General features: G+C 39.2%; 1 protein-coding gene across 2 annotated transcripts in view; it reads left to right on the top strand.

Annotated features, from left to right (window-relative positions):
• LOC117549697 (EGF-like repeat and discoidin I-like domain-containing protein 3) overlaps window positions 1-13,747 on the top strand; it is a 113,988-nt gene extending 100,241 nt beyond the window's left edge. For both annotated transcript variants that reach the window (XM_034221781.1, XM_034221780.1), the window contains exons 9-10: window positions 723-878; window positions 10,718-13,747. In XM_034221781.1, the coding sequence (XP_034077672.1) occupies window positions 723-878; window positions 10,718-10,867 (306 nt within the window). In that variant the 3' untranslated portion in view covers window positions 10,868-13,747. The remainder of the gene's footprint in view (window positions 1-722; window positions 879-10,717) is intronic.
• The last annotated feature ends 1,787 nt before the right edge of the window (window positions 13,748-15,534 follow it).

Raw genomic sequence — 15,534 nt, 5'->3', positions numbered from 1 at the left:
ATAAACGCTGCTTTATTCTTAAGAAAGCAACTAAGTGGGAGTGAATAGTTATATAATAATACCCTTTATTCTCCATTAGGTAACACCTTCCTCTTACCTTTAAAAGGTTCACATATATTATTTATGTGATATAATTAACATGGTGGAAAAACCTTACAAATAAATAAAGCTTGACCTTTTAGTTGACGTAATTGCAGAGTATTTTCTCTGATTCAGAGTGAGTCAGGTAGCTGTGATTACGCTAATGTGCGTATACTTGTGGTCGTGCATTCTTGGCTGCAAAGTAATTACGTTTTGAATCTCAACCAGTGTTGTGTAATTTTCCAAATAATGAAGCATAATTGAATCCCTAAACGTCAATATAAGTAAAAGTGTGTGTGTTTACTGCCTATCGTCCCTGTGTTGTAAATTGTTTGCAACAAATGAGAACTTATTAAAAATTAACCCAAATGGAGCAGTCTGGCTCTCAGATCTGCTGCCGCGGGCAATTTCTGTTTTGCTGAGGCGAGGTGGAGGACTTAGCCTTGTTGTTCAATACTCTGTGAATAATTGAAACAGACTTTTTGCACCCAGTGTCTTTATACAGTAAATCCTTCGCATTAAAAGAGAAAATAGATGCTGGCTATATTGTAAAAAATATAACATCTATGAGACGTTTTCACTGGCAGAAATTCTTGAGAAATAATTCTACTACTTTTCTCTTTGTTCCTTTCCTCTTTCAGGTGGATTTGCTTCTGCCTACCAAGGTCACAGGTGTCATCACCCAGGGAGCTAAAGACTTCGGCCACGTCCAGTTTGTTGGCTCTTACAAACTGGCCTACAGCAATGACGGAGAACGGTGGAAAATATATCAAGATGAGAAACAGGGGAAGGACAAGGTAAGGAACTTTTACAGCCCATAATGACCACAATTAAACACAACTTGCACAATATTAACAGATTATTCACTGACAAAACTGTTACTTTATGAAAACACATCTTCATTGCCATGCACTCATAGCAAACATACTGAACAATGTGGTGAAATCAAAAATGTGTGCCTGTGAAAACTACTGAAGGTTTTAAATGATATATCACATCACAAAAGAAAAGGGCATTCTGGGTAGAGATATAGTTAACAGGAAAAAGGCACAGGAAGGACAGAAAGTCGAAACAGACGGAAACACAAAACTGCAAATGTCAAAAGGTTTTTTAAGTATTGTGTGAAAAAGCCCATTTCAGTATCTGTTTGTTACTTCCTTCCACTTCCCTTTAGCATCTTCTTATCTGTGGCTCAAACTGAGTTCCCCTTGTCTGTCCCGCTGCCTCACTGTGGTCCAGAATCAGATAAGTCTGTGCTGTCAACCTGGTCTGGCTCGTGCTATGCTGGAAATCGTGTTTATGGCCCTTCAACAGAGTACATGTCCATTCCAATCGCCCATGACAACAGACACAGGGCTGCAGCAGCCTCTCTGCTGATATCAGGAGAGCTGCAGGCACACTGGTGCAGAGCTGGAGCCCCTTGTTTTTCAGAGACTGGTGGCAGGAGAGGGAGTGTTTACTTTTCTCTCTCGCCTTGAACGATAACCAAACTTCTTCTGCGTATTCTGGTGGTGTGTTGACTATAGTAAATCAAGAAATGGAGAACTAATAGAACTTATACATATCAGTGGAGAACCCCCCCCCCCCCACCATTATGATGTCCGTCTTTTCACTGAATTGTCGTCTTGAAAAGTGTACGGACCGCAATTCCGCAACAACATCATCTTCACCTGTTGCCATTTAAACTAACGGGCCTTAGAGTACCCTGGAACCGAGGGAAACTCTGAAAGAATACGCCCATTGGCTACAAATCAATATATGATTTGTTGATCAAACTGTCATTCCAAACGCTCTCGTTCAGTGCAACGGCCAGGGCATTCGATCAAGGATGTAGAATACCTTGGTTGAAGGATATTCTACCAAGAGACCCAGAACAAGATCTGATTGGTTGCTTTCTTTTCTAACACAAAACCACTGAAATGCGTAGTGCATGGTCCGAGAAGGACAAACAAATCAACGTAACACTGTAATATTACAGATCAACAACACAGATACCATTCTCATTTATTCATTTTATTACATTTTATTTATATAATTAAATCGATTTTTTGTTTGTTTTATCTGAGTGTTCCAGGGTATTCTCTGAATACCTTGAAGGCCCTGACGGTTCGCCACTGATACATATATAATGCGTAATGCAAATACTGTAGAAGTGTATTAAACCACTCAGTTTTATACACTGAGATTTGTTGCAGATTTTAAAAGAACAGAATGCAGATTTCTCTCATATCTGTTAGAATCTGCAGTCAGATTAAATTCTTCATCTATCTTGATAAATTATGTCAGAGTACTGTATTTAGGTTCATATATAGAATGCGTGAAACAAAACTCAACTGTTACAAATTGGCAACATTTGTTCCACTTATTTGAAAGATTTCATTTTATGCATATTTCTAAAAGTTGGCACAAATAATTCAAATGTGAGTGCTGAGGGAGACCCATTTTTTTGCATAGTTTTTGATGTATAATTGAAAATTGATTTAGATAGTGCTAGATTTAATCTTTAATGTATATCAGCACCCATTCATTTATTCATGCAAATAAATGTTTAAGTTATAATCCAATTTAAAAGCATTTGTGAATGGTTTTCTAATGACTTGAAATCCTTTATTCTTTAATTTGCCATCACACTTGATTTCATAGTTTAACTCCAGCCCATGCAGTCTGTGCTCATAAAAGCATCAGCTATGATGTCGGCTTTCTCGTAAAAACTGATTCTGAGCAGTCTGTGGAGGATATGCTGTATCTTCAGATCCCATTTCAACAATAGATTTTCTTAAATAATTGGCTTTTTATTTGTTTTTTCATTTTGGCAGGATGTCTGTTTTGTTTATCGTCCTTGTTCAGGCAAACAACACTCCTCCATCGCCAGATTGATGCCCGTACCCTTGTTGTGGAGCCAATACATCCAACCAATGCCCAGAAATATTTGTCCATTCCTGCTGCAGTTCACATTCCTTGCTTGAAGAGTTTATAATTTCAACATCCAAGGATGATCTTTGGATATGGGCCACTGCATGCTCAGCATGATTTTCACTAAAGCAATCTCAATACTGAGCACTGTATGACTTCTGAAGGTCTGGAAAGAATCATCTGAGATAGCAATGGGAGGGAGAGTTCTGGAGATTTCACAGAAACCTTTTATGTTTATCACCTTCTAGTATCTGATTTCCTGCATATAACTTAGTGGGGGGCTTTTTTTCTCCACCTACCTATGGATTTAAAATTATCTTTAAACCGAATACAATACCCTTCCCATCTACAGTATAGCCTCCCGTGTGGTGTTATGGCTGTATGAGTCAGAGCAAAACCAAGCATAGGCACTCACTCTGAGTGTGTGTGCTCTGCATTAGAGGGCAGGCGTGTTTTGTACGGCTTCTGAGAATGTCAATCAGTTTGTCCCCCGACTGAGCCAAGGGGCTGCTCAGATGTATGATTCTTCAAGGTGTTATCCCCTTCAGTCAGCTGGAGCCGCCATTAATGCTAGAGGACACATTTGGCTGTTGGACTCCCGAGGCTCCTCCTGCCACACCACAATGCTTGACTTGGCAGAGGATATAGTGTGTGTGTGTGTGTGTGTGTGTGTGTGTGTGTGTGTGTGTGTGTGTGTGTGTGTGTGTGTGTGTGTGTGTGTGTGTGTGTGTGATGTGTGTGTGTGTGTGTGTGTGTGTGTGTGTGTGTGTGTGTGTGTGTGTGTGTGTGTGTGTGTGTGTGTGTGTGTGTGTGTGTGTGTGTGTGTGTGTGTGTGTGTGTGTGTGTGTGTGTGTGTGTGTGTGTGTGTGTGTGTGTGTGTGTGTGTGTGTGTGTGGTGTGTGTGTGTGTGTGTGTGTGTGTGTGTGTGTGTGTGTGTGTGTGTGTGTGTGTGTGTGTGTGTGTGTGTGTGTGTGTGTGTGTGTGTGTGTGGTGTGTGTGTGTGTGTGTGTGTGTGTGTGTGTGTGTGTGTGTGTGTGTGTGTGTGTGTGTGTGTGGTGTGTGTGTGTGTGTGTGTGTGTGGTGTGTGTGTGTGTGTGTGTGTGTGTGTGTGTGTGTGTGTGGGTGTGTGTGGGGTTCGGGCACAGTGGTAGAGGCTTGTAAGTATTCTTCTCAGCTCCCCCCTCCAGCTCCTGTGTGGCAGAGGCTGCAGGCAGTTAGATCTAGATTGAGAGAGGAGGCTCAGTCAGAATACAGATGTTGACGAAGCTCGACACACACACACACACACACACACACACACACACACATACAGACACAGTATCCCTCTACAAAATCCATAAAGCGCCTTGTTTGCCTTTTATATACACATCCAAAATACCCGTGTACTGCACATGTAACTGAGACAACTAACAACATAGTTCATTGTTTAAACATAATTAACCGGGGATTTCCAAAATGACACACATCGGCTCGGCTGCACACACTTTCCTCACCTGGGTGACCACACTGTCGCATACTGCACCACTGCTCTTTCCTGGGTGTCAATATTAACACAGTCACTTGATGGGGGCAATCAGGCACAGAAGTAATTGATTTATGTTTAATAGTGTTTCACTCAGGTGACACAGGGTTAATTAGCCAAAAACCGTTCAGTTCCCTCGAGGTCAGAGGGTAACCGACTGTTAGATAGCTGTGAATACAATCATCTTAAGAGAAACCACTTGTAGTCAGATTATCGTTTTCTTCAGTCATGGAAAATGGTGGCTGTGAGTTTTCATGCACCTCAGGAAGAGAAAAACACATTATTATGTTACATAAATATTGCTGGCCTTTCTGAAGAAGAAGCATTTCAGCTACAGCCTCTTCTAGGCTTTTGACCTTTTAATAAAGACGTGAACCTGGTTTTCCTGTTATCACTTTGGCCAGTTAAGACAACATTGGGGCAGAAAGCAAATACCGTACAGGGTCATCACTCCTTGACCTTTGCAGCTGGTTTAAATAATGTATTATGAAGAACACAAGGCATGCCATACTAATACGTACCCATACTATACCAACCTGGACTATCGATAGTTTGGAGCGGAGTTGTGGCTCCAGGAGACAGAGAAATATGTTCTATAGATGTGTCTCCGGAAATAAAGATTATACTTAGGGGGCGACTCACTGAAATATTTGACTAAAACTGAAAAGAGAGAAATAAGGTAGGTTGAAGTATGCTGGCTTCAATGTTTGCTTTTTTTCTCTGGGGCTATAACCAATGCAGTTTGTTGCCAACAGAATCCAACAAAAAATAAGAATTACAAATAAAGCACTACATCATTGTTATAGCACTTTAGTTCCCAGTAGTGAACAGCTAGTACAAACAATACTACCCATCAGAGGCTGTTGGATCTGATCTATTGTTCTGATTCTGCTGCTGTCGGGCAGGAAGGACACAGGTGAGGAACGGCAAGTTTTTGTTGTAATTACTAGGGATCGACCGATATGGCTTTTTCAAGGCCGATACCCAGAGATGGGGTCGTTACTAAAAAAAAGTAATATATTACATATTACATATTACTTTTTAAAAAAGGTAATATATTACACTACTTCGTTACTCTCTACATAAAGTAACTCGTTACTTTACTCGTTACTTTACTCGCAGGGCCGGCCCGCCCCTCCCTACAGGCAGATCACGCAGACTGCGGCGCACCTACAGTGTGTGCGCCACAGTTTTGCCTCTGCGAGACTCCACTTGCCCCCCAATTACTATTGCATTAAGGAAGACATAACACAAGTCTTTCTTTTTATATGCTCTAAAATAGGCTACCAGCCACACAACAAGCTAACAGTCTGTGAAACGTCAAGACACTAATTAATGAAACCAGTTCAAGACGCATTATTCTTATCATTCTTTATGAGCGCAGTAACGGTAAGGTATATAATTACTTATGTATTTAGTATTCCATAACTTAGTAACAGAGATGGTCAAACTAAAGTGGTAGAGACATGGCAGAATTCCTACAATGAAGCGGGACATTGAACTGTTCACCCGTGAGAGGGCGATCAACAAAAGAGAGCGAGCGGCCCGTTGAGGGAGTTTACAGATGAAAAGACTCAGCCATGTTTATGCAGCACTGCACGTGGAGATGTGGTCCCGCAAGTCGCGCAGATTACATAGGCCTACATGTATATAAACCTGCGGCGGAAACCCCTCTAGTCCGTCAGTGAGTGTGATTATTTTATAAAAGTAACGAAGTAACGCGTGTCGGGGCAATGTTAGTAACTGTAGTGTGATTACTAAATTATAAAAGTAACGCGTTACACTACTCCGTTACCGACAAAAGTAATATTATTACAGTAACGCGTTACTTTGTGACGCGTTACACCCAACTCTGCCGATACCGATACCGATTATTAGTAATCAAGGAGACCGATAACCGATATTTGGAACCGATATACATTTGCAGTAAAATCAGAAAATCTTGGTGTCAAAATGTAGAATAACACAAACTCCAACACAACTTCTTTGAAATGCATTTAAGCATATATTATGTTTAATGAACTTTTAAACATCTTACAACTGGTTTCCTCTCTGTGCCCTTTTCTTTAGTTCAGCCATCTGCAATGAGTTAGAGAGAGACAAGAAGTGGGGCTGCAGGCTGACATGCTTAACTAACAATAATGCTTCATTCATTATATCAAAACAATGCGTGTCTATCTAGCATAACATCCCAATAAGCTGCTAGCAACTGCAAAACAGTAGTGCTAGCTAATGTTTTGCAAAATATTAAAAGTGAGGCTATTACAGTAGACCTAACGTTAGTCTAGTAGCCTCACTTCTAATATTTTGCTAAACATTTGCTAGCTAATGAGCTTCACATATCAACCTGAAATCTGAGAAGGTTCCGCCTCTCTGGCTGGCTCCCGCCCGGAAAAATCTTCAGTGTTGATTGACACTTCAGCCACAGATAGGCAGCGCTGTGGGCGGGACATTGCTCGTGTACAGAGAGTGGTGACTGCAGCCAGAGAAACGGCCGCATCAGAGCCAAAGTTTTATCGGCAATTTGATAAAAAAAAGAGGCCGATACCGATAATCGGTCAAATGCGGAATATCGGCCAGGCCGATTATCAGTTATATAACTGGATGGTCAACATATACAAATATGGAAGTCCCACATCCACAAACCTCAGATGTGTGTGACTGTCTTTCTGCTTCTGAATTATTTCATACACCTCAAGTTGTTTACCAATATGATGTTGTTGGGGATAGATCCATCGTGTTCCTCGTCTTTTTTTCTCTTATTCTTCCTTGTACTACAGTAATTGCCCTGTTGTTGTGATTCTTCACATATCCTGTTCCAGACAGTTTATTTTAGAGACAGAGCCTCTGAAACTGTTCAGGTCCCCAGACAGTCTAGCACAGATTCTTGTCATATTTCTATCAGCTGCTGCATTCATGGCCTTCCTGTCCTGCCTTTTATATTGTGCTATCATGGCCCCGGTTGTCACATTACGGTTGTGGCAACACTCTGGAAGTGACACATATCTCGCTTCCCTATGTCAAATGTTGTTTGGAAATACAATGAAAGTGAAAAGAACATGTCAACACAGAGTGGTTTGGGGTAAAATGGTGTGCTTGGTTTCAAACAGATGCCCTTCACAACAGGTTTATTATATGATGTATATGTAAGCTGCATTTTATCTGAAAAAGCTATGAACCTGTACTGAAACAGATGCTTGGCAGGAAGCAAACTACTCCTGCTCTATCAGCTGTTATTGTCACGCCAGGAAGGAAAATCCATTCTTTAATAATACATGCTGCAGATTTGTTTGTTTTTTACTCTTTAATATGAATTGTAATTTAGAGATAGGTTGAGGTTAGGTATATAAACAGGAAGTAGCATTAAAGCTAGTTATTGACTAATCTGTTTCTCAGCTGGATAAACCTGAGACTGGCTCATACCAAGCAACAACTGAGATGAATTGTTTTCCAAGGCTCATGGTGGTTTAACAATTTGTAACTCACTCCTGTTTCCTGTCATAAGTTAAACAGAAGTTCTTTCAAAATGGCTTTCTGGTCTGTAGGTGATTTACTTCCAGATCTTAAAAGAATCCCTGCAACCGTTGACTTTTATACCAGCTCAATTTATATTTTTCTAAAACACATTGCTGTAGTAAACTTATGGAATTTATGAAAGGGAAGAAATAAATATAAACATAAACTCATTAATGTTAATTCAAAAATACATCTTAACTTCTGAGTCTATTTAAACACATTGATGATTCTTCTGATCTCCCCTAAAAAGTTTCAATTAAAAGTGAGTTATTTAACAATTTAAAATGTAATGTTTAATATCTGGATAAAAGTGATTTTATACAGGTACTCTAAATCATTAAAACAATACTTGAGTTACTTCTCAAGCAAAAACAATGTTGGATATATGAATAAACACACAAAGCATATGAAGCACCATGTGTAGATTTGAGGTTTATCGTGAGTAAAAGGATGAAAGTGGAGAGCAGAATGTCACATGATGTAGATACAGATGCAAACCTTGTCTGAATACAGAATAAGCTTTCTGCTACAATATAGATGAGAAACACAGAGAAGGGAATGAGTTTCCCTGCAGCAGGAGGTAAAGGCGGCCAGTTTGTGAAATAAGGAAAGCAATGAAAGTGTATGCCTGTCACATGATTTCAGCTTCAGTCTGCAGGTGAAGCACAGAAAACAACATGATAAAGAACCAAATTAAAGCAGTCGTATTAATGTAAACAAGTTCTAAGAAGAGAGGGCAGAGGTTTGATATCTTGTCACATTATCGCATTTTCATAAGGGACAAGTATATCTTATATGTCTGGCTGCTACTGGGTAATATAAATTGTCCTTGAGTGATTCTATTACAGTATCTGTGCACCATACACACAGTGTATAAGCAGTCATCCTATACCGCAACAACTGTAACCTTATGTAGGTATCTGCTGGATTAAGAGTCATTTAAAAAAAGATTTCATCTGATGAAAGTGGCATTAGGCTCAAAATCAAGTATTAGGCACCAAATGATACCCAGAGAAACCATTATGTGTCACTGGTGATATATAATTTTGATGCACTTACAGGTCAAGTAAAAGTAAGGTAAAAGGTCAAAAATATCTCATCATGTCACGTGACATGTCTCGTCTGCTCTTTGATGGAGTTGATATGCAGTTTTTATTCTGACCAATTGCTCTTGTCAATTTCTATGTTCCTATGTGTGATTACCTAGAACGTTGTGGACGGTCTTCCAGTTGAAAAAGTGTCACCCTACCAAAAATCTCTTTTCAATATCAAATATGGCCAAAGAACAACAAGTATTCTAGTCCACCAAGCACCAAGGCTATGGTACTAAAATCATCAAATCTGCTCTTAGACTGTGATATGTAAAAATATTTTTACAAGCATTGGTTATAATGAAACCTTCAAACCAAGTGTTAACTGTTCAAATCTAAACCACGGCCTATGAGTATTTCAAAGATAAGTGCAAAGATAATTAGTTGAAGCTTTACTCTGAAATGGTCAACCACTGTCTCTTGCACCAGCTCGGATTTGGCTCAGTGATTTTCTATTGCACACAACAGTGATTCCCATTACATCCCAATTACACAAGAATAATCATGTCTGTTTAATTGAGGTGATCATATCCTTCATTGGAGCAGTCCCTGTAGATACATTTCTTTCTAATATACTTAATTATTCTGCTATTTAGCACACACCAACACAAAGCATCTAATAATCAACAATAGAGCACACGTCCCAGTATGGAAATTAGCTTATTTGTATCTTGTAGTTAACCCCTGAACTGTTCTCTCAAGGCTTATCTAAAGGCCTTTAAATGTCATTGAATTAGAATAAAAGTGGTGCAGACACTAAAATCTCCCACTTAACGACTTGAATGTTTAGTTTAAATTGGATACAACAGGATGTTTAGTACCTCAGTGAAGGATATGCCAGTGGCTACGTACTGTAATAAGAGTGTAGGAGTGTTAATCCAGAATGCATATTAGTCTGTAACACCAGATGTTATGAGTTACAGAGAGCCAATACTGGAGATACACACTTTTCCCTTTTAAAGCAACATTTCTGGCAACCGCAAATCCTTTTATATAATGCCAAGGCTAAACCATTTGAAATGTACAACACAATTGATGGAAAACCAGACCATCAAGCACATGGTGCATGTTAATAACACCACACAGTAAGCAGGCAAAAATGCAAGTAGCAGTCTGAAGTTAATTGTGGAGGTGGAACTTCCAGCTGTGCTGCTCTAACAACGCACAATTTTCCACAGGGGGAAACTATTGATGTGCTCACACGTGTGGTGCTTAAAAGAAAAGAACAAAAAACAGGACCAAATTCAGAGAATGTACTGTTATTGGCAGTATTTTGGATTGAAGCTCTGATTGGCTGCACTTCATTCAGTAGCTGTTCATGCGTGAGGCCTTGAAGGTAACAATCTGCAGAAATCAGGCAAGGAATTTACCAGGAATGTTCTGCACCTGCATCCCAGTTACAAGGCATTTGGTTTTTCTGGTTTTCCACTGAAGATGTCTTTTTTCTCCACATGTCGACTTCTAAAGCATTTAATTACCATGTTTAAAAAAAAAAAACACACACAAATCGCTGCACAATTAACATTCAGTTTACAGATGAATGTTAGTTTCTGGTTGCCAAAATAACAATCTCTCTATTCTGTTGTCTTTACAGGTATTCCAAGGTAACTTTGACAACGACACGCACCGAAAGAACGTGTTAGATCCCCCCATCTACGCTCGGCTCCTCCGGATCCTTCCCTGGTCATGGTACGGCAGGATCACTTTGCGTGCAGAAGTACTGGGATGCACAGAGGAAGAGTGAAGTCCTGTCTTCCATCTTTCTTGCCATGTTCCCCCTATCCCGTGGCATACTGGAGTATCTCTCCCTGTATTTCAAAAATAAACTGTGCAACCTGTAAAAAGAAATCAATTTCCAATGGATTTTTCAAGAATACGTGTTTGGTTGTGGTGGGTTGCCGTTTGTTCCTTTTGTACAATGATTTAAAACCTGCCCTTAACCCACTCTTGTCTTTTAGTTTCCTCTTTAAAGCGTGAACTTTGTCTTTTTATTCTCCTCAAGATTTACCATCCTGTTTGGAATGAACTTCTGTAATATATGTGGGGGTGGGGTTGGAGTCGGGGGTTCTTGCTGTGGTTTCATCCTGTTGCCATGGAAGCTATTAGAACAGTGTCACTTTTTAACAAACATGTGAAAGCTGTCTGTCGTGCTTCATTGGACATTATTTACCAACTTCATACCATTACTAAACTTTCTAAAATACCATGTAGAAATCACACCTTACCGCATTATCAAATATATTTTTACTTTGATTACGACACTTTCCTCAAGCCATGCTTTAACCCTAATGAACACTGACATTACTACATCAATCAAAACACTATTAATGCTCTTGTATTATATGTAAAAGTCAAAAAAATTGCATGGTGCGTAAATTATAAATGTATATTATGACAAATCATTTTAAACCTCTAGCCCGGGGAACAATGGCTTTGATTTAGGGACCTATTGTTATGTGCATTTTTCAATAGTTCTGAAACATTACAACACACTGCAAAAGCTTACTGAAGATACCTGATATGAGACAACAAAAGGCCCTGCAGTTTAAGGTTTACTGCAGCACACTGAGGCTATCTCCAGTTGACTTGTCTTACTGCTCTCATAAAGAGCTCCATTTTTTATTTGTGTGATTAACGCTCGATTTTTCTAAGATAATTGGATTTCTGTTTTCGCTTGTTCTTTTTTGTATTTATTTTTGATTTATTTGTATCAGCTGTCAGATGCATAAGATCTGTGTTAAATGTCTTCGTGTTGTCTTGGAGATCTAACTTGTATCAATTACAAAGCTCAGGATAGATGTAATATTAACCCACACATTTATCATTTTTGGCCACTAATTTAAATATGTCTGTATTATTATTTAAAGAAAATGTCAAATGAGTGAGAGCCGTTATTTAAACCATCTCCTTATATGCATAATTAAAATATTGAAAGCAGTTATTTTCTTTATTAACCCCTTTGGTACGATACATAATAATTGTTAATTAAATGTATCTTTTTGTTTTTCAAAAAAGAGCAAATGTTCAAGATTAATAATATATGAAAAAATGCTATCTCAACCTACAACAGTGATGAACCGTAGTAACAGTACAGAGCTCTAAAGTAAATATTGACAGCCTCTTTATTTCAGGGGATCTGATTTTTAGTCTCATACGTGTATTACAGATGATATAGTAATGAAATATAATGTGAAATGAAATTAATTTTAGAGCTTGTGGGTATTTGCACATGACGTGACAACAACTCTGCATGTTTAAATGGTTTCATGGAAAATACGTTTCCGGGGATAAAGATACCATCGCATCAAAATATCCATGGTTGTGCAGTTTCCAGTGTGTAGATTCTGCTGTTGGCTGCAGTAAATGAACAATGATGCTTGACTAGTTTAATACATGGAAGCAACCAACTACCTGAGGCATAGCAGCGGTGTCACAGCCCTTTTCCACATGGTTTAAAAATAGGCCTGGATTACTGGTTCCCACTCTCAACTAGTTTACTCAAAGTGTGGAGTGGTAGAACAACAGCTGAAGGGGGGTGCTTTTATGCTTTCAGACACTTAACTATCCAATCATTCCATATTGTAGAAGTACCATGAATTTGTTCCAAGATTGCAGCCCATCCTGAAAGAAACACTAAGAAAAAACATATTTAATTTGATGCACCAAAGTAATTTTGGCTGAGTGCCATTGTTCTTTTCATCACTTTATATTCAAATCAAACAATTTTAAACTTAATTCTAAAAGCACAGCAAATAACACACCAAGAAAATGTGTCACCATCACAACATTTTGTTGCTAACTTTATATTGTTGCGTGCTAGGGCATTTAGCGCTGTCATGCCATCAACATAATACTCTTTGTAGATGGCAGGAAACCGTAAAAACATAACAAAAGCATATTTTGATTGTTATCTGGCTGATTGAAACAGAGTATAGCTTTTATTCTGGTTTAGCAAAGAACAATGGGATATCTTTAGAAAAGTTCACTCATGTTGCATTGCCAAACTTCAACTGTACAATGTTAATTACACTGAAAGACCTTGCTGTAATTACCAATATGTGAAAATTGTAATTGGTGTGAATCAGTGATTGTTATTTCTTAGGTTCATGGACAAAGGATACGCATAAACACATTAGTTTGTGCACTCTTGAATTGTCTATTGCTAAATAACTAGATCTTGGCCAGCATCTGCTCTGATTGATCTTTGTAGCCAGCTTCCTGTCAGCAGGTCTGCTACAAAGCTTTGAGGAAGTTTGCATGATGTATGAGTTTGAACAGTATAAGAAAGACGTCCCAAGGCGCATTATGTTCTTGCATATCATAAAGATCTAATCGCCTTTACTTTGTACTAGCCATTGATTGTCTTGTGCATTGTAAAACGTTATCTCCCAAGTTCAAAAAGGGGAGCAGAGTGGAAACTCATCCTGTTGTTGTATTTCTGTGTCCGCTGTTCACAGAATATTTCTTACCTCCTCAGTCTGAGTGTCAATCATGATAACATGCGTATTATAATGCTGGTTAAGTTCAAGCCTGAAGAGGAGAGTGATAAACTGTATACAGTCAAAAAATGTGTTGCTTCAAACAAAAGCTCTTTCAGTTTGACAAATAAAAACATCTGTGAAAATGTTTGCTTTATTTGAACGTCTGATAACGTATTTTGTAAATGTCTTGATACAACATGTATTATTTATCACAGCCACCATTTTCTCAGTCCAAACCACCTACACCAGTGACCACCAACTGGCGGCCCGCGGGCCACATCCGGCCCGCCATACATTCTCATCCGGCCCGCACGACGGGGGTGACTGTGGCGTTGGCGGAGTGGTTACTGTGTTCGTCCGCCACCCATTAGTTTTTTACGACGTCTCGTGAGTAAGGTGCAGTACCGGAGTCCAACAGAGAGGCAGCAGCTGCGGGACAGTAGACTGCGTACTGCGATACCTTCCCTGCCTTGAAGAAGAAGTGATCCTTTGTTCGTTGTGAAGAGTCTGCTTTGTGCGCTCCGCAAATCAGAATACAAAAATCAAGTAGGCTAACTGTATTCAGCTGGCGTTACATTTGAAAAACGAGTAATCTGATTACAGTTACTTTCGTAAACCTGAAGTGAATACATTTTTGGAATACTTATTGGAATTATTGGTGGAAAGGTTTCCTCACAAAATGTAATATTCATTACTGGCAGAACTGTGCACACTGCACAGCGCTGCAGCATGTCTGTGAGCGAGAGAGAGATGCAGCGTGTCTGTGAGGCCCCGCCCCCGCACGCAGTGAGAGAGAGATCTCTTTTAAAATATATTGAAAGTTAGAAACGGAGATGGTTAGATAACATGTGCAAGATAACGTTTATGTAGCATTTATTTATTGTCGAAATGATGACATTTCATAACGGGATCAAATCAAAGTGAATGGCCTGCTGCTGCTGAATGCATGGGGCAAGTGACTGGAACAAGTTATAAACAGGCATGAAAACGGGTCAGGGGTGAAAAAGGTGAGAAGGATATTATCCCTCTAGGGGGTCCGGGGGCATGCTCCCCCGGAAGAACATTTTGAATATTCCATATTTTAAAGCATCAATCTGATGCATTTTGAGATGCATTTTTTTTGCCAACCTGGGGAGAGCTGGAGAAACTTAACTTCAGCCATGAGTCAAAAATATTATGGCCTCCTTACTAAGTATTATCAGGGATGCAATCTCATCAGGTATGGAAAAGGTGACAAGGACCCGAGCCCCCCGACCCCACGGAATATCGGCTTTAAAATGAGGAATAACAGAGGATTTTAGCAGTCAGAACAACTAAAGCAGCAGTGTTAATAATAACAGAAACGCCAAAGAGTCACATCTAATAGAAATATATAAAAGCATTTATTTTAATTGTGTAGCAGTCAGTTTATAATTTTGGCAGCACTGTTGAGCATTTTGAAAATCTATTGTCATGCCTCTGTGCAAGGCTTAGTCTTTCTATCTGTATGGCATCTGGTGTAAAGTAACTAAATTCATAAACTCAAGTACTATAGCCTACTTGGGTACAATTTTGAGATACTTGTACTTTATTTAAGTATTTCAATGTTTTGCTACTTTGTTCTTCTTCTCCTCTACAGTTCAGAGGTACATGGTGTACTTTGACTCCACTACATGTATTTAATACCTTTAGTTACTTCACAGATCTGGATGAATGATGTGAAATATAATCAAGTGTTGAATCAGACTTTAGTTCCACCTGGAGTAAATCCACAAGCTACCCTGCAGTATACAAAGTCATTCAAACTAGCTGCACCTTCACCAGCTTTGAGAACACTTTCATGATCAATCATTATAAAACATATCATATATATTATTCTGAAATGGACCAATCTGCACAACGACTACTTTTACTGTCGCTACTTTCACTATATGTTGATGAGAATACTTTT

Source organism: Gymnodraco acuticeps, unplaced genomic scaffold (assembly GCF_902827175.1).
Source record: "Gymnodraco acuticeps unplaced genomic scaffold, fGymAcu1.1, whole genome shotgun sequence".
Taxonomy (NCBI): domain Eukaryota; kingdom Metazoa; phylum Chordata; class Actinopteri; order Perciformes; family Bathydraconidae; genus Gymnodraco; species Gymnodraco acuticeps.
Note: the sequence above shows the minus strand (reverse complement) of the source record. Positions and strands in the feature narration are given on the sequence as shown.